Consider the following 20,208-nt stretch of genomic DNA (forward strand, 5'->3'; position numbering starts at 1 on the left):
CACACTCACACACACACACACACACACACACACACACACACACACACATACACACACACACACTTCCTAAAAAGTAAACTTCCAAAAATGCACACATAATAGTCATAGGTTCTCTTATTTTTCTTTCAGGCCACCCAGTCTCCAGGATGGGGGTGTTCTCTTCAGCACCAGCCCTCCCAGAGAGGTAGCTCTCTGTTTTCCAATTCCTCTGCCAGTGACGGAGTGAGTCAAGTATCCAATTCAGGACAGGTGTATTAGGAAGCCTGACTGTAGGTGTGTATCTAAACTATATTCTGCTATTTTGTACTCCATTTGTCTGATTCCTACATCTTTCAATTGATTCAAAATTTACAGCAGAAGAGAAAGAGTACGATTATCAATCAGTCCTTCAAACGTCGGAAGTCAGCAGCTTTCATACAAATATACAATCCCTAGGGGCGCCTGGGTGGCTCAGTAGGTTGAGCACCCGACTTCAGCTCAGGTCACGATCTCACTGTCCGTGAGTTCGAGCCCCGCGTCGGGCTCTGGGCTGATGGCTCGGAGCCTGGAGCCTGCTTCCAATTCTGTGTCTCCCTCTCTCTCTGCCCCTCCCCCGTTCATGCTCTGTCTCTCTCTGTCTCAAAAATAAATAAAACGTTAAAAAAAAATTTTTTAAATCAAATATACAATTCCTATAAATGTATTCCTAATTTATCATTGCTTTTAGATTATATATATTGTTCCATCACAAATAGGGAAAATATTTTTCTTTTGAAAATGACATGATCTCGCAGTCTCAGACACGGACTCGAGAATGGCTAAATGTAGACATATTTATTATGCGTGCATATGAAAAAGTATCCCAACAATTTCATCATACATCTGTAGCATTCCCTTTTCAGTTTGACCTGCTCATTCATATCTTTCACCAGCCACAGGTTTCTGGTTTCATTAGTTCTTTCCTCAGTCTCTTCAGTAAAGATTAGAATCTGTTAAACCATAGTTTCTGAAACCATTTCTATAGGAAGATAAAGAAATAAAGACAGAGCATGGAGTTTTCTGAACGAATAACATGATACTGGAGTGGAGTTTAGAGAATCTAAAGAATCCATTTTTAGCCCATTTCTAAACTGTTCATTTTAAATACCAGGAAGTCTTTTCAGATAAACTGTACACCTGCCACTTCAGGTTTAGATTATATCATTGGTTCCTATATACCTATAGGTACATAGTATTGTTAATATAAAGGGAATTCATATCTTTTTGTTTGTTTGTTTGTTTGTTAAGTAGGCTTCCATGCCCAGTGCACAGCCCAGTGCAGGGCTTGAACTCATGACCCTGAAATCAAGACCTAAGCTGAGATCAAGAGTCGGACACTTAACCTATTGAGCCACCCAGGCACCCCTGGAATTCATATCTTATTAAGTACCAGACAGATAGATGGCAGAAAAAAAAATAGATGATACATAACATGATACTTTGAAAATCTGATAGAAAGAACTTGCACTTTGGCAATGATAGTATATCCCACGACAGCCATGATGAAGTTGCTGCAAACTGAATCCTAGGACACTACATAGCATATTGAATAGGGCTATTAAGAATTATCTAAGGATACTGGGAAATATTGGAAAACATCAGCTTTACACTTCAGTTTTATTTACACATTGATTAAAACAATGATGATTACGTGCCTACAATGTGCATCATGTGACCACTACCATGAGAAGTGAAATGTAGCCTAACTGGACATAAATACAAACAGATAGTACAGTGTACTGAGAGATGCTGGAGAGGTATCAGGAAAAGGAAACAATTCTCCTTGTCTGGGAGTAGACTGGATGATACAGATTAACAGAAGTTCCTCCGGGTAGAACTATACATTTGGGTTTCTGGCATAACTAATTTTGAGCTTGTTTATTTTTCCTGAAATGAACAGACCAATGTGTTCACTCTTTCCAATATCTATTCATTGATATTTGTTTTATTTTTTTATTTTATTTTTTTTTAATTTGTTTTTAACATTTATTTATTTTTGAGACAGAGAGAGACAGAGCATGAACAGGGGAGGGGCAGAGAGAGAGGGAGACACAGAATCCGAAACAGGCTCCAGGCTCTGAGCGGTCAGCACAGAGCCCGACGCGGGGCTAGAACTCACGGACCGCGAGACCATGACCTGAGCCGAAGTCGGACGCTTAACCGACCGAGCCACCCAGGCGCCCCCATTGATATTTGTTTTAAATGTTGATGTTCACTGTATTCGGGAAAAGGAAATTAGAAAATACATATTGGTCTCGATTTACTAGACTTGTTTGTTTCTGAACCTAGAACAACCACCCAATATAATATTTAATCATAAGCAATTTTAAGACTCAAAATTCCCCTTAGTAATATGCACCAAAATTTTTCCCGTAACATTTAGAGCCATCACATTAACAAACCCCCCCCAAAGGGCCTTTGGTCAATGTTTTTAAAAATGTTAATTCAAGGGAGCATCTGGCTGGAAGAGCATGTGACTCTTGATCTCGGGGTTGCAAGTTCAAGCCCCGTGTTGGGTGTAGAGATTGCTTAAAAGGAAATCTTAAAGAAATAAAAATCAAAATGTTAATCCACTTCCCCAAGCAGCTATCAGGCTTTCAACTGTGTATGTGTGAGCCCAGGCTGAGCTGAGGTGTATGAACAGCTTGCTCCCGGGGCCTTACTTTAATTTGATTTCAAGAATCTTTCCTCTGAGAATAACTGACACACATATACACACAAATATTACCTCTACACTAGTGAAAATCAAACCTCGATGACGATAAGAGTATCTGGAAAAAATTCCAGTGAAGTTCCTTCGTAATTGATAAATAAAACCCATGACAACATTTGTGTGTATTTTTGTACCGCAGAATTAATGTTTTAAGTGACTATAGATGCTGATGCAAACAGAGTAACATGAGGTATAATAATAATAAAAAAAGAACTATCTCCTTGATGTTTTTTCTGCCTTTCCCTCCTTCAAAGGTAAATGCAAAAAGAATAATTAACATAAAGAGGGTCCCCAGTTTCCCTACTGCCTTGTACCTTTGCCGTCTTTTCTTTCTTCCTTACTATCTGCCACCCTTGCCCTATGAACTCTGGCTCTTCAAGAAACCACAAGGCTTGCAAAAACAGTCCTCAGAAAATATGTTCCGATAGTTACAGAATCCTCAAGCAAGACACATGAAGGAAGGAACAACCCGCAAGCCCTGGAGGGGGTAAGGTGGAAAACTACTCTTTGTGGTAAGGGTGCAAGACCCCCGTATTCGCCTTTCCAGGGTCCTGCACAATCTCTGATCCTGCACCAGCTGGAGGGCCAGCTGGTTTTCGGGGCTCCCTGACACCACATCTAAATGAAGTCTTTAATCTCTATTCGGGTCACTGAAATAATTTTCTTTTGCCAGTAAAATCTATATGCAATTTAATTAATGGGAAGATATAAAGCAAACATACTCTGTTCATTTTAAAATGCTGCTCAAAGCAAAATAATTATAGAATTTATAGCTGTACAAAATACACTATATAGGTATATAAAGCATATATAAAAAAAAAGATTGGTTTCTGATGCTCACTTATCTATAGAATATTGAGGGGATAAGCTTACAATGTCAATGGGTGAAGGGCAGTAGGTTGATTCCCTTAAATGAGAAAAAGCTCTCCAGTGTGTTCAAATCACCGGCCACTTGCCAAGAGTACATGGTATCATGGTGCTAATATTCTACCTGAAGTCACCAATCTGTCTGGCACGAGATCAACAAATACTTAAAACTGACATAAAGAAAAAGTAATTTTGACTGTAACAGAAAAATAAAACAATAGTCAGAGAAAATCGATGAACTAAACTGTGCAACCCTCCGCTTAGGGTAGAAAAACCCACACAAGACTTCATGTTAGAATGCAGGGTATTACAAATAGCGTGGTCATCTAACAAACCGAATGTCCTAAAGATGATGAAGGAAATAAGGTTGGTCCATTTTAAACACTTTTATACGCAACAGTATTTTAGAATGATTTCTACTCTTGATATCTAAATGGAAAAGTCACCAGTAATAAAGCAACACTGAAATAAGGTATACATAGAAGATTTTAGACAATTTTAGTAAAAGTTCCATGCTTTAAATGCATTTAGATCCAATAATTAGGTCATCTCTAAACACGACGAAACAAATTTATCTTATGTTAAGTCTGTTTTTCTGAAGTGATGGAACAAATCTGTCATTAGTTGTGGACTCTGTTCACCTGTTTTCTTTCTGAAAGGACTGAAATGCTGCAGCTAAGCTTGACAATCAGACGCTAAGGCACAAGGCCCTCAGCAAACCCTGGGGGGGTTGCTCACCTTGGCGGAGTAAAACAGCAATGGATTAAAAAATAAATATATTAATTAAAAAGCCCCTAGTTTTGGAATTGTTTTTGTAGGTCCTCTTTAGCCCATGCCTATCACATTTAGAAGAATGCAATTAAATGTCTGCCTGAAGGTGAATCACATGGGAGCCATTAGGCAAACACCTCCAAGCAGGGTGACAGAGCTAAACGGGTACTGATCGTGGCATTTCCTTGGCATGAATGTAGTCATTTCTTAAATTTAACATTTTTCTTAGACGGCAGTCAGAAAGGATCTGTCAATGGTTGGTTTCTGTTTTATTCTGGTGATTTGCGTTAATTCAGTTGGTAAGATTTGCCTATCGTTGGTCATCTGCCATGAAGGAAAAAAAATGAACCCATTCTAACAGTTTGCTGGATACTAGAACTCAGAAAACTTAATTTCCATCGAGCCGAAATGACATAAGCAACACCTGGAATTCTGGAAAGTACAAGAGCGAAACCTGCACTGTAGGAACACCTTATGTAACAACCTGTTCGTCAAAACTAACAATGCATTCTGAAGGTCAGTAAAAAAACCATTTCCTCCTTAAAATATCAGCCGGTACGAAAAAAGACAACTGCCGGGTAGTCTGAGTTTCTTTGACTGGATATATAATTCATATGGTGTGTCTTACCATGTTGAAATATAGCTTGAAAAAAATGCAAAATGAGTTATTTCCTGACAACGGTAGAATTATTAACTATTTTTTACAAATTTGGAAAAGAGCCTGGAGAACCTGGAGAACCACGATGAGGGAAAAGGCACACCCAAAAGCTTGCAGTCTGGTGACCTCTGGTCATACTATAATTACTAAAAGAGATCATTAGAGAACTTGTAATAGTCTTCTTTCCTCAAAAAAGAAAATGGAAACCTAGCTCAAAATGTACAGTGACATCGTAAAGAGAAAGTGGAGCCCAAATAGCATTGTCTTACTGAGAGGAAGGAAGTGGGTAAGAGAGGCCCACACAGCCAGGAGGGGGGAATCCCTGACATTGTTTAGAATTTCCAGCGTGTGGTAATAATAAAAAGCAAATTATTTTTAGTCAGTCTTATTATTGTATTTTTATTTATTCATTAAAGTTTATTTACTTATTTTAAGAGAGAGAGAGAGCACAAGTGGGGGAGGAGCAGAGAGAGAGAAAGAGAAAGAGAGAGAGAGAGAAAGAGAGAGAGAGAGAGAGAGAGAGAGAGAATCCCAAGCAGGTTCCATGCTGTCAGTGCAGAGCCTGACGTGGGGTTTGATCTCAGGAACCATGAAATCATGACCTGAGCTGAAATCAAGAGTTGGACACTTAACCAACTGAGCACCCAGGTGCCCCAATTTTATTATTGTTTTTAATAAATCCTTCCTGCCTGTACCCTGAGGCCAACCACACCCATGACCTTAACCCTTGATACAACCCATCTAACAGGAAGATTTAATTTCTACAGATTTTTCTCTATTCTAGAAGTTCTGCGCAAGATCTTTACTGACAAATTGATAGATTGACCTAGAAGCCAGAAACAACAGCCAAGAGAATTTTGATTGCTTGAGCCTTTAAACCTCACATGTCCAGGTGGTAAACAAACGACGTAGCAATGATGTGAAAGCAGACACACCAAAACAAGTTGCTAAACCATAGGGAAGAATATCTCTACTTGAGGGATTGAATTAATTCTTCTTGAAAATTTTTTGATACACTAGTAATATTATTCACATAGTAGATGCTGGAGAGACTGTAGTGAGCACTTTATATTCTTCTGCCTTTGTCAAGTTTATAGTCTAGCAGGGAGAACAATTTAAAATTCAATAAACTATGGAACTGCAATAATTATAGAAGTACAGGAAGCTATGATGAAAGCGTGTGGCAAGACTCCATAGTGTTGTTCAAACTCTGTAAGCCCAATCCATACTGAGAAATATATTTACATTGTAACCCTGCCCCCCACATCTATAGTAAAATAATATACACACACAAACTCATGCACAGACACATCCATATATAATTAAACCTGGACATTTTTCATGAAACAGTATTTGTCCTGAAAATGTGTGGCAAACTCTGATATTTTCTATTTCATTTTTATTTTCCCAGCCTCGACCACAAGATTGATTTTAGGATCCTTCTATGGGTTTTGACCCAAAGATGGAAAAACAGACTGATGGCATTTTTAAGTCAGCTGCATCATTTGCTAAAGGTACAAATTCCTGAACCCCACCTAAAACTATTGAATTAGAATCCATGGAAAACGGATCCCAGAAAGCCGCATTTTAGCGGCTCTCCAGATAATTCTTAGGCATATTAAAGTTTGAGAACCCTTGGTATCATTTAATCTCAAATCTCAATGATGAGGAGTTATTCAGGCACTGAGAGGGTAGACAAATGTTAGTGCCAGAAGCCACGGTAGATACAAAGACCAAGTGAGCAAGCGGGAGCATGCTGTGTTTAAGGAAGTTCAAAGGAACAAGAGTCTAGGGCGCTTGGGAAGGCAACGAGCATGGAGAAGTAGGCATGGCTCATTCTGCAAGTTCTCTCTTCTAGTCTGTTCCACAATCCCGCAAGAATAATTAAAAGGAAGGAAATTTTGACAAATGCCACAACATGGATGAACTCTGAGGAGAGCTAGACACAAACAGACAAATACTGTGTGAGTCCACTCGTATGAAGTACCTAGGGCAGTCACATCCCAGAGACAGAAAGGAGAATGGTGGATGCCAGGGGCTGAAGGAGGGAGGAATGGAGAATTATTGTTTAATGGGTACACGGTTTCAGTTTTACGAGATGAAGAGTTCTGGAGGTTGGCTGTGCAACAATGTGAATGTAACACTACTTCACTGTATACTTAAAAACGATTAAGATGGTACATTTATGTGTATTTTACCATAATTAAAAAAAAGAATACACGAGTCCAAGAGTCCTAAGCTGATATCTGATCCTCACTAGTGTTCGACTTCTTTCCCAATGATACCGAATTCCCCTCAGTTCTAGAAGCAATGGCAACCATTCCCTTTTAGGCAATCAAGACACTAGAATCATAAACCCTTCTTCCTTTTTTTTTTTAAAGCTTGTAAAAACTTTCTAAGTTGGAGAATGAAAGGAGAGAGAGAGAGAGAGTGGAGAGAAGAATCGATTACAACTTGACCTTGTGATAAAGAGCAGAGCCCTGTAACCGTCTCAGCGGAAGAGATGAAACTAATGGAACACTATAATTTTTGGCTAAAGATCATAAACTGCTTCCTGTGGGTCACAAATATTTACTTATCCTCGACAAATATTTTTGCTTATGAAGCTTTTCTTCATGAAGGAAAATTTTGCGTAATGCCCAAGTTAGCACGTATTCTCATTTTGGGGTGCCACAACTCAGTGGTTCCCAAATCTAGCATTGAGTTGCACATCAGAGTACTCTGAGGAACCTTAAAAATTTACAGAACCCTGGCTCCACTCCAACTCTACTGGAGAAGATTACCCAGTAGGTTCCAGCAGTGAACCAGTGACTAGGTCATTTTAAAGCTTCCAAGGATATTTTTATGTGTAGCCTATTTGGGAAAAATCACTCAAAGAAAAGACAGTTAGGAGAATGGCTGCCTGAGCACATGCACTTACCTCCCTCCACCCTCTCAAAATCTCTTTGAAATTAATGAACATAAAAGTATGAAAATACCCACAGCAGTACTAGAAAACCAGGAAGAGTTCCATCAGTAGACCAGAACACTAAGGAATTTCTGGAAGATATAAAGCAGATGGAATCAGTAAAACCCCAAATTGCTAAAGAGCCTGAAATGAACAGGATCATTTACATTGTAAGTGTTGCCGGCAGAACCTCAGAATATTCCCTAGATCAGAGGCAGCAAGTGTTGGCAGCAGATGTGGGTCAGGTGTCCAGTAATTACTGAAGGCTTTGGTAATAATTTTCCAGCATCTTACTCTCAAGAGTAGCTGACTTGTGAACTGTCCCCGGGTTGAAACATGACAAGAGAGGAAAGGCAGTGTTCTGGGTAAAGTCTGGCGGCCAAGAGGAAAAAGGAGCCCCCATTTCCAGAAGGCAAGTTTCTTGTGCACATCCTAAAAGAAAGTCCAACTGGGTAGACCTCCTCCTTCCCCCCTACCCTACATCCTCTGCAGGAAGAGATCCCGTACTCATGATTTTCATGCACACTTTTTTTTTAACCACTGCTGACAAAACAAGTCCGCAGACTCATTTGTTAACATGAACTGCCATCACAAAAGCATAGAAATAAAGAAGCAAAAGAAAGAAAGCATTTTTATTTGGAGAACAAATACAGGGTTAACTCCAAGGGGAATAAAGTAAATTCTAGAAATCAAGGGAAACTTTCTCTCATCCATAAAATAAGGATAAGCCATTAGAAAAGGAAAAATACAATCAGAGTACTTAGAAATTAAGACCATGAGAGCCAAGAAAAACAAATCAACCAGACAAACAGCACCTCAGAAGAAGAGGTGAATGACGGAATGAACATATCTGAAGAATGAATTAGGTACAACGGATCCCCTTGATCAAGCACAGAATATGACTCTCAGGGTGATCATCATAAACAACTTCGCCAGGCCCCGCCGGGGTTCCGTGGGCTGGAGGAGGGCCCAGGCGTGGAGGGAGAAAGAATAGGCAAGGATCACACTGCAGGTCTAGAGAGGGCAGACCTAGTGTGCCCACCCTAAGCCTTCTGGATCAACTTTGCCCGGCTTGTGTCCTCTACCTGGAATGTCCAAGTACCCTTCCCTTTACCAAGGCCTATTTTCACTTAGGCCTGGGTCCGGGTGCCACGTGCCTCTGGGAAGGCTTTCTTCACTTCCCATCCTCAGGCTGATTTTACATTTTCGAATATCCCCACAGATCAGCACAGCTAAGTTTAACTTTCTATATAATAACCTATTTGTGTCTCTGTCTTCCTCAGCTTTGAGGGATATTTGAAAAAAATTTGTTAATGTTTATTTATTTTTGAGAGAGAGAGAGAGAGAGAGAGAGAGAGAGCGAGCGACAGAGGATGAGCCGGGGTGGGGCAGAGACAGAGAGGGAGACACAGAATCCGAAGCAGGCTCCAGGCTCTGAGCTGTCAGCACAGAGCCCGACATGGGGCTCAAACTCGGGAATGGTGAGATCATGACCTTAGCCAAGGTCGGACGCCCAACTGACTGAGCCACCCAGGCGCCCTGAGGGATATTTTAACCAAAAACACTGGTATTATTCAGCTACAGAGACATGGATACACGTCAGTTGTCCTCTCAATATATCTTGCATGCCTACTGGTAGCACTGGATGTACTTCTAAGAGCTGAAGAAAAATAACAGAAAGGGTTCTGTACACACAGCATTAAAGTACCTATTCGTCCCATGTTGGCATTCTCTGAATTCAATAGGATGCCATCACATTTGGCGACTTTCTGAATTTCCACCAGGTTCCTAACTGTCTATGCAAACGGACCTCTACGAATCCAGTAATTTGGCAAAAACTAGGAAGCCCTACCACATAACAATCAATATGTTTTTGTCTCCCTGAAATGGATATACAATTGGATACTTTCATTTACTGAATATCATCTGTGAGTTTTCCGGAGGGAGTCATAAAAGGTACTGACTTTCAGCTTTTCACCGCTGTCTCTCCTCTTACTGACCTCTGCTACTCCTGGGCTACTAAGTCTAAAACCAGGCAACTCTATTATGCCAGGACTATGGCAGGGCACTGGGGCCCTGAAACAATAGTTCTCAGTACAGATCATGTGATGGCCCAGGTATCTGAGATATTTATCTTGAGTAAAGCTAACAGAAGTGATTTCAAGGCTTGCACTCTCTGATTTTTCCCCCAGCAGATCAAATCTATTCCGTATACCATGTCCCGGACCACAGGCGTCAACAGGAACAGAGCAGAAAATGTACTGAGCCTCCAAAGCAGACGAGCTGGAAGCACTAAAGGAAGGTTAAGGGCTGTGCCTATGTAGAAACATAAGAAAACAATTAGTAAGAAAATGAAAGCACTGAAATCGTTGACTCACCTCTAGCTCAATTTCTTGGGAAATCATGCTTTTTAAAGAAACTTAAAAGAGAGGGAGAAGGACAGTGAAGAATATGGCATTGGTTATCTTTAATTGCCCTTACAAAGCAAATATTCCTTAAAAACAATGTGGTAATGACCGCGGGATTTATTGTATATGTGACGGAGAAAATTTTTCTCTGGAATTTTTCTCCTTAAGGCACAAAAGATAATTGATTTGGGGGACATGAAAATTAGAGGTCCAACTTACAAAGTAGTATATTGACCCAATAGGTGTATTATCAAGTAGCATAGTTTTCCCCAGCTCATGGAAAACCTACCATGGCTGAAATAAAACTAAAAATGATTTTTAAAAAGAAAGATATTAATCTCATTAGTCATATCTTTATTTTGCTGAGTGGGTAAAACTCTTTTCCAGATTGGGAAGAAAATTCCCTAAATAGAAGTAATTCAAGCCAACTCTCTATAGTCAGGAGTCCAGAAGTTCAAGTATCCTGGGGACTTGGGAACGTCAGAGCCCCTATATACCCAGATTTATATCTCTCTTTAAATTACTCCCCATAATCAAGGCAAGAAGCAAAAGTAATAAGTTCCACCATAAGCTGGGGGAATCTAACGGTTTCCAGCACCTTAAACAATGAATATGGTAAGAATGAGAAACTATCTTCTCACAATAGTTGCTAATGGTCTTTAGGTAGAAATTCCCCAAAGAAAATTAAGTATCCCTTCCACTGCTATTGAAAAGAAACCCTACCTCCCCAATAAGACCACGGGAACACATTCAACACAAACTGGAAAAAATATGAAAAGTCAGAAAACTTCAATATTTTTTCCACAGAAGAGAAGAAGAGAGACAGAGGAAGGGTATTTGAAATAATGCCTCTGTGCAAAGTTAACCATCCGGATTTAATCTCTAACCTTTAGAGATATGGTACAGAGATATGGGGTTAACCCTTAGGTCTGATAGGGGAGGAAAAAGATGCCAACGAAACCGCACAAAAACTAAAGTCCTTCTTAAATTTTTGTATTTATTTATTTAAGTAAGCTCTATGCCCAACATGAGGCTCAAATTCACTACCCTGAGATCGAAAGTCAATGCTCTACTGACTGAGCCAGCCAGGTGTCCCTACACTGGTTCTTAATAATCAGAAACATAGACCTTGAGCTCAGGAAGAGATGTGCTCTAAACTCTTACACTTAGTTCTTACCCTCTTATAAAAGATGGTTCAAAGAATAGCCCCGAGGTAAAAGTAGAGAACAGAGAGGTCGTCATAAAGCATAGTTCAAACTGACTGGCCGGGGGAAGGAGGAGGAGGAAAGGATTAGGGAAGGAGTAGAGGTCCTTCCTTTCGCATCAAAAAGTCTGCCTATCTCAGCGCCAGTTCTGAAATCTTCCACATTGACACTGAATGAGACAGCATCACAATGTGAGGATGATATGCTTCAAATCTTTGGAAAACAAAATGTATGCATGTGTATACTCTAATATACAGTCTCTTAGCAGCATTCGTTCTAAGTAGGGATAACAAGATAGAAGTTATGACCTAATTAGCAAGAGGCTCAGTGACACAGCCTGAAATATTACATCCAAATTGCTTAGTAGCTATACGGAGTGTAGATGACAATTTATGAAAGAAATTCTAATTCAACTGACCGGTGCAGGAAGTGTCAAACAAAGGACAGCAAAATATATGTTGAAATTTCCACATACACATTTTACGAAAGAGCAACCCTAAAGTATAATTAAATAAAAAGCACAGGCTATGCTAATTTCATCATCCTAGCATTAGAGTCTCTAACCCTCACCAGAGCTTTGTTTTTCCACCAAGAACTTTGTCATATGGCCCTGTCATTTTCAAATGTAAAATCTTCCATGACAAGAAAATTTTCCAAGGCACTTAGAATCCTCATTTAAAGCACTAGAACCCACACAATCAGGTTATTAATAAATGACAAATCGGGAGTTTCCACTTACGTAGATATATTGTTGAAGCTGAGAAACAGACGTTGGAGGCTGGGCAAATTATCCACATCTCTCTAGAAGGAAACAGAAAGCAAAAATTTATCAGCTGGAAGAAAAAAAAAATATTATCAACGTCTTCTGGCTCGGCTGTTGAAATATGTAGTCATTGCTGTTCACTGCAACCTTGCTAGACCATTGATTTCCACTGGACACCGAGCTCCATTCTTCCCCACTGCAGATTAAATGGGAGGGTTTCACTACATCCGCAGAGCAAGCTGCACCACTCGCAAGGTAAAAAGCACTGAGAACAGGGAGAGATGCCGCTAGCCTCTTTAAGCATGCTTTTGGGAAAGAAGCCAAAATGCTACTTCAGCATTTCAACTGTAGCACAAATATAGTATGATCAAACGTTTGTTAAAAATCACTTTTAAAAGGAAGCTGTTCAAATGTTTTAAATTTTAAATTTATGCAATTAGCTTTCCCAACAGTACCGAGAATTTCAAAGCCATTTCCCTCACTATTCTCAATCCTTTGGAAATAGACCAGTTACAAATGAACCAAGATGCTGACAATCTCCCCATAAAACTAAAAGCAGATCACAGTGAGTGTCACTGAAGGGCAATTTCCAACCTAAGCAAACAACAGACGTTACAATTGGAAATCTACCCCGTTCTGTTTGGGTACAGCACCCCAGAGCAAACTATGGCTGTTTAAACGTGGTTTTACCCTTACCAAATATTGAAATGTTTTGACTCAAATGACTTTTTTAAAAATCACAAAATAAGTACAAAGCCATCTAATTTCATCAAATGGAAAGACACAAACTTCTTGAAAATCTGACATATGCTGAAGAAACAGAATCTTAAGAAGCAGGTTAGTAATTACCTAGGCTACAACCTCATTAGGCACATGAGAAAAAGTGAACAGTTGGGGTTGTTGCAGAGGGAGGGTGGGGGTGGGATGGAAAGGTGACCCAGGATTACATACTGCCCTTAGAGGCTGAGACAGGACAAGATTGGTTATCTTGACTTCCGTTAAAATTCTACACACTGACACTTCTCTTATAAAATGTTTCTCTCTCTCTCTCTCTCTCTTTTCATTTAAAAAGTTTTTTTAAAGACTCACTTTAATTTGCTGGATGATGAGCTAGCTAAAATATCTGCTGTTAATACTAATATGTTAGTATGAAAAGTTGGGACACATTTCTTTCTTTTTTTTTTGTGTCTGGGACTAATTATTGAAGCATAATTAACATACAGCATTATATTAGTTTCAGGTGTATAATAAACGCTATTAATTTTTAAGGGCAATATCATTTATAATAATTCTAGTTATAGGAGTTTGAATAATGCTAATACAAGTATATGCATTTTACATATTACTGTGTCGAATATTTAAACCCAAATCAAAACTTGTTTTACTGTTTCCATAGGTCATTATCTTTCTTCCTCCTTCCTTTCCTTCCTCCCTTTTAAAACTACCATTTCCAAGACCCCAGTAAGAATTAAGACAAGGGAATTAAAATTACAGCAAAGCCTAGCTTTTCCTAAAATGGTTCATTTATTTAAGTTTGCCATATAAAGAAAATATAAAAGTGATGGAATTGTGACAGAGCCGCATCTCACTGGTTTTTGAGAGGGTAGAGGAGAAATGAATCTGGCTTAAGACATTTTCCCATGGGGTTTCCCTTGTGCACCCCTCTCCAACACTTTGTCAACTCTGCAGGTCCTAAGCAGTATAAAACAAATACAGTTGCCAGTCATCAGACCATGGGCTATGTGCACCATTCCCTTGGCATTCCTAATCTCAGGCCCACCCCCTGAAAAGCCTGTTCCATAGGTGTGAATGGTGGTTTTTAGAGTTTTTCAACCATGGCCAAAGATAAGTCTGCAGAAAACAGGAAGGCATCCAAATTCCCCTCAGTGGGTTGTAAGCTCTAAATGTTGGCCAACTTCTGGAATCATCTCTACCAGCTTCTTCTCCTGATAATCCGAGAAGTGCCTGGAAGGTAAGTGGAGGAGTGATGGACTAGCGGTTGGTCTCATTTTACTCCAGGGCCCTACTTTCCAAAGAAGTGGTAGCTTTCTTCCTATCTGGTCTCTACAAGTAGGGAGTCATAGCCAAACTGAAAGCCCTCTCTGTACTCTCAGGGAATCTTTTCTCCCAAATTCTTCCTAAATCTATCCGAGATATTTATGGGCACCAACATTGTTTGTTGACATCTAACCAGGAGAAAGTGAGAAGCAGCAGCCTGGCTCTCCTTTAAATCAAGGCACCTTAAAAAAAAAAAATACACTTGTCACTTTTAGCTCCAGCCTACCACCTTCAGAGACTGCAGACACCTTCCAAGATGTAAGTTTTTGCTATTAAAATATAAATTCAAATGATATCAGGCTATAATTTGTGAGACAGGTTTTTAAAAGTTTGCTTGATTAAATTATAATGTTTTGTATTTATCTTCATTTATGAAACCAAATTTTAGGAGAAGTCTTTATCAAATTTTAGCCATCATTAGCCATCATTACCTGATAGAGCTATAAAAAAATATTCACAACAGATTGAAAAACGAAAACTCAGAATTTAGCTACATATCCCTATAACCAGTTTAGTTGATAGCCCTTCCAGAACTTTGAAAAGCAAAATGATTACCCGCAATCATTTTTGTTGTTCCAGGTTTCATTTCTACAAGAAAATTATGGCTTTTAATTTTGCTAGCAACTCTGAGATATACTTTTTAATGCATAGACAAAAAGAAAACATATTTATCATATTAATTATCTGTGTGAGTTATTTACAGAAGACTAACAAACAAAAAAGACTTGTTGACAGCTACTGGAAGATGGCTCCTCTAATATGAGAGAAGAAACAAAGATCAAAACACCTAAGATCCAGGAAGGGGATTCACCATTGGAGGCAGGCAAAAAGAACTCCAAGGGTGGCATCTCGTGCTTTAAAACCAAGGTCCAATGTTCACTTTGCAAACCTCATCTTTCTTTGCCGGACAATCCCAACCTATTACATCATAAATCCATCAATATGAATCAAGCCCCTTCACTGACAGATGCACCTTTAAACCGGACCCCCAAGAAATCTCAAAAATAAATATCCTGCCTTTGCCCTTGAAGACGTGACTAAGACTATGTCAAGGTAGTGAGCTTTTCTTGCCGGTAAGTAACAACCTCAACTTCTCTTTACTAACAGGTTATTCCAATGGTATTTTGGGAGGCCAGCATTTGACAATCTACTTATCCAAAAAAATATAATTATTTTGGAATAATGGGGAAAGGAGAAGTGGAGGGCTAAAGCTAATGTAAGAAAGCCAAATCTTCGTAACTTGAAGGAAAAGTCGGCACGTTTATTTAATTGTACAGTGTTAAACCCTCCCAACAGTTCTTTTCTGAAGGTAAATTTTCACAGGCAGAGAAACTACTGCAAGGAAGCAACCTGAGAAGAGGAAGATGAAATAAAATATTTACATATAAGGTAATATTTGTATTTCATTTCATGTGTAGTTTAGTCTGCTCATAGTCTCAAATTTACTATATTTAACAAAACACAATTCTAAGATTACATTCAAAACATTTGTTGAAGTAAGATTCAAAGTTGGGGCATCTGAGTGGCTCAGTCGGTTAGGCATCTGGTCAGATCATGATCTTGCGGTTAGTGAGTTCAAGCCCCGCACTGGGCTCTGTGCTGACAGCTCAGAGCCTGGAGCTTACTGCTGATTCTGTGTCTCCCTCTCTCTGCCCCTTCTCTGCTCGTGCGCTCTCTCTCTCGCTCTCTCTCTCTCTCTCTCTCTCGCTCTCTCTCTCTCTCTCTCTCAAAGAATAAATAAACATTAAAAAAAATTGAAGCGAGATTCAAAGTAATTTTCTGTATTTTAAAAGTATAATCCTTTAAAAGTTAGACAAACAAAATTACTACAGATTATTGAGAGGATTATAATTTTTTTATTTTTCAAAAGAATAGAGACTTGCCATTTGAGAAAGATGCTTGTCCGAGTCAGCTCAGACACTATTTTCCATATTCCTAAACTTCACGAAAGAACTAAATGATTCAGCAATCTCACCATGTGTAGAACATCTATTACTGGAGCTATTTTTAGAGCTGTTTCCTGCAGAGGAATAAGGAAGAAAGGTGAAGAGATGAAGGCTTTGGCATGCACCAAGTAGGACAAAGAGGACTAAAAAAATCACAGCTACTCTCATTCTGTTACCTATTCTGTAATAAATAAAAATAAAAATAAATATATAGGGGTAATTATTTTCATTTTGAGAACTGAAAAGAGATTTATTAACAAAGCAATGAAGAAGTTCAAAAAGTACTCCCTTTTATAAAAGGATTTAATAATTCCAAACTAACTACTAGCTACAGTCATCCCTTGTGACACAGACACATATTCCATGAGAAATTTTATGTAAGCCATCATATCAACAAGTCCAATCATATATTTAAATGCCTATTTTAAAAAGTCTATTTTCTGGTTCTATTACCCAAAGGCATTAATATATATATCTGCCTTTTATATTTTTTACCACCCTTTATATGGTCATACACACACACACACACACACACACACACTCTCTCTCTCTCTCTCTCTCTCTCTCAACTAGCTGCAAGCTATTCTTCCAGTCTGATTTTTTTTCAGCACACGATTTAATTCCCATAGGGAAAGAGGTGGGATGGTGGGGTGGGGGACTAAAAACCCGACTAGTAAGCAGGCTACTGATACTCTGACTATGAAGACTTCCAGTATTTATAATCTAGGTGAGCTAGAGTTAATAGCAACGAGGGAAAAGAAAAGACCTCAATTTCATTATCATAGGCCTTTCCTCACTTGAATTTGTAGTTTTCTATCACGTACATGATCTAACAAGACCCCTCATAACAACTGATCCCTGGCACTCATGCCCTTAACACTCCTGGCAACACTCTCTGGAAAGACACAAACTCAACTCAGGCTTATAGCATTCTATCCCAACTAACGTATGGGAAAAAAATTAGCATGAGCAAGAGTCAGCAGAAACTTCAGGCAGCAAATGTAGAACTGCTCAAAAATTAAGAAAATATAGTAACTGGATAAAGACTAGGAAAGATCTATGTTTAAAATTATTAAAGAAATAAAAGAAACCAAAACATGAAAAAACATGTTTAATAAGGTACTCTGGACATTTATGAAAAAATTCATGTAGAACTCCTAGAAACAAAAAATTATGGTCATTATGGTCAGTAGATGGGCTGAAAATAGACTAGATAAGACTGGGGAGAGAGTTATTTAACTGGCAGATAGCACTAAATAAGTAAAAAGAATGCAGAAATGTAGCAGAGAGAAAAAGGAATGATAGAAATTTTTATTTATTTATTTATTTATTTATTTATTTATTTATTTATTTTTAGATTTTTTAAAAAATGTTTATTTTTGAGAGAGAGAGAGACAGAGTGTGAGCGGGGGAGGAGCAGAGAGAGGGGGAGACACAGAATCCGAAGCAGACTCCAGGCTTCAAGCTGTCAGCACAGAGCCCAACGTGGGGCTTGAACTCACGAACTGTGAGATCATGACCTGAGCTGAAGTCGGACCCTCAACCGACTGAGCCACCCAGGTGCCCCAGGAATGATAGAAATTTTATGACACAAAGGATAGAACATGAAGGTCCACACTATATCTAGTAGGTGTTTAAGAAGTAGAAAGAGAAAAAATGGAAGGGGTCAATATTTGAGAATATAAAGACTCAGTATGTTCCCATAATTAATGAAAGATATGCATCTGCAGATTCAGAAACACAAATATTAGGTATGCTAGTAAAATTACCATATTTGGTCAAATCTAAGGTATCATCTTAAGTTTATTTTATGTAACACCTGATGAAATAAACTTATGATTAACCAATAACAAAATATCACTTAGAATTTTTATTTCATTGTTGCTGAAGGAGCTCTTTTAGATTTATTTAACCATATTTTTAGCCAGATATCATTCTTATGCATACATAAAAATTAAGCAAAATGAATCTCTTAAATTAATGAACTCCAAAATATCTCCATTTAGCATAGAGTTAGACAGTGTAGTTCTGGCATAATAATATACAAATAGATGGAATGAAAGAGAAGGTCCACAAAAAGACTCATTTGATTATAATTCAATTTCAACAAGGACACACCAATTAATGAGTAAAGGGTGTAGAGCAAATAGATATCCCTATATTGGAAAAATTAACCATGACCCGTACCTCACACCATACATAAAATGTAATTAAAGAAGTGTCAAGACCCCCAAGTGAAAGGTAAAACAATAAACTTTCTGGAAGAAGGCAGAGGAGAACATATCCATGATACCGGGATAGACAAAGACTTCTTGTTCAGGGCAAAAAAGGCACCAATGATAAAATAAAACAAATTGGTAAACTGTACATCACTAAAATGTAAAGCTTCTACATATCAAAAACATTACTAAATAAGCAAAAAGGCAAACCATGCAAAAAAGCCACCCAATGCATATGCCAAAGGACCTGAAGCTAGAACATAGATCTACTACACCTCAATGATAAAAGGATAAACAACCTAATTTTTTAATAGGCAAAAGACATAAACTGATATGTCATAAAAAGATATGTTAGAATGGCCTAAAAGTACCTAAAAACATGCTCAACATCACTAGTCATCAAGGAACTGCAAATTAAAACCACTGATAATCACAGAATCACTAAACTTATAAAGACCATCACCATCAAATGTTGGGTAGGATGTGGGGTAATTAGAGCTCTTATTTATTGCTGTTGGAATGTAAAATGGTATAATCACTTTATAAAATGGTTTGGCAGTTTCTAGTAAATTTAGACATCCACCTACCTTATGGCTCCGTAAGAGAAATGGGGTACATGTCCACCAAAATAAATGGATAAATAAAAGACTATAAGAATATTCCTATCAGTGTTATTTGTAAGGGCCAAAAATTGGAAATAATCAAGATGGCTATGAAGAGAAGAATGAAACCACAATTTGCATTATAATTAGAGAATGAATACAACTCTCAGCTAATTAAAAAAAAAACTAATGATACACACAACAAAATGGATGAATATCAAAACATTAAGTTAGTACACAAAAAGTATATATATATATACATATATATATATATATATATATATGTATATATATATTTCATAAAAAGTTCAAAAACAAGCAAAATTAATCTATGGGGAAAGAAGTCAGAAAACTTCTAGGGCAGGGAAAAGCTGGGACTGACTGGGAAGGGGCACAAGGGAACTTTCTGGAGCAAAAGAAATGTTTTCTATCTTGATCTGAGTGATGGTCAAATGAAAGTACATTTATATAAAAAAAACATTGAACTGTACAGTTGAGATTTGTGTATCCAAATTACACCTCAATAAAGTATGGAGGAATAGTCTTCACATTTAGAGTCCAACTTCTGAATCACTATTTAACCAATAATATCCATGCTTTTCACACAATACTGTCTTCTGTGCCATCATGAACATTGGTGATGCTGAGTATCCTAAAAGTGTGCTCTATTATTGTCTACAGAATGTTCTTCCAAGCTAGTGACATACATTCTGTATATTTTTATATTGTTAAGGTAAAGAAACACCAGTACTCTGCTCTGAATGTTTGTGTCTCCCCCAAATTGAAATCCTAACCACGAAGGTGATAGTATTAGGAGGTGGGACCTTTGGGAGGTGCTTAAGTAACAAGAGTGGTCCCTTATGAATGGGATTAGTGCCTTATAAAAGAGGTCTAGCTTTCCCCACCATGTGAGGACACAGTGAAAAGGCACCAGCTGTAGACCAAAAAGAAGGCTCTCACCAGAATGCAACCAGGCTGGCACTTTGATCTTGGACTTCCCAGCCTCCAGAACTGTGAGAAATAAATTTCTCTT

The 20,208-nt window shown here is 38.3% G+C and overlaps 1 protein-coding gene across 3 annotated transcripts in view; it reads right to left on the bottom strand.

Moving 5' to 3' along the window:
* The window catches only part of LRRC49 (leucine rich repeat containing 49), a 148,543-nt gene that overhangs the window by 89,297 nt on the left and 39,038 nt on the right, over nt 1-20,208 (bottom strand). For all 3 annotated transcript variants that reach the window (XM_060618130.3, XM_060618128.3, XM_060618132.3), the window contains one exon: nt 12,327-12,388. In XM_060618130.3, the coding sequence (XP_060474113.2) occupies nt 12,327-12,388 (62 nt within the window). The remainder of the gene's footprint in view (nt 1-12,326; nt 12,389-20,208) is intronic.

This window comes from Panthera onca, chromosome B3 (assembly GCF_046562875.1).
Source record: "Panthera onca isolate mPanOnc1 chromosome B3, mPanOnc1 haplotype 2, whole genome shotgun sequence".
Lineage (NCBI taxonomy): Eukaryota > Metazoa > Chordata > Mammalia > Carnivora > Felidae > Panthera > Panthera onca.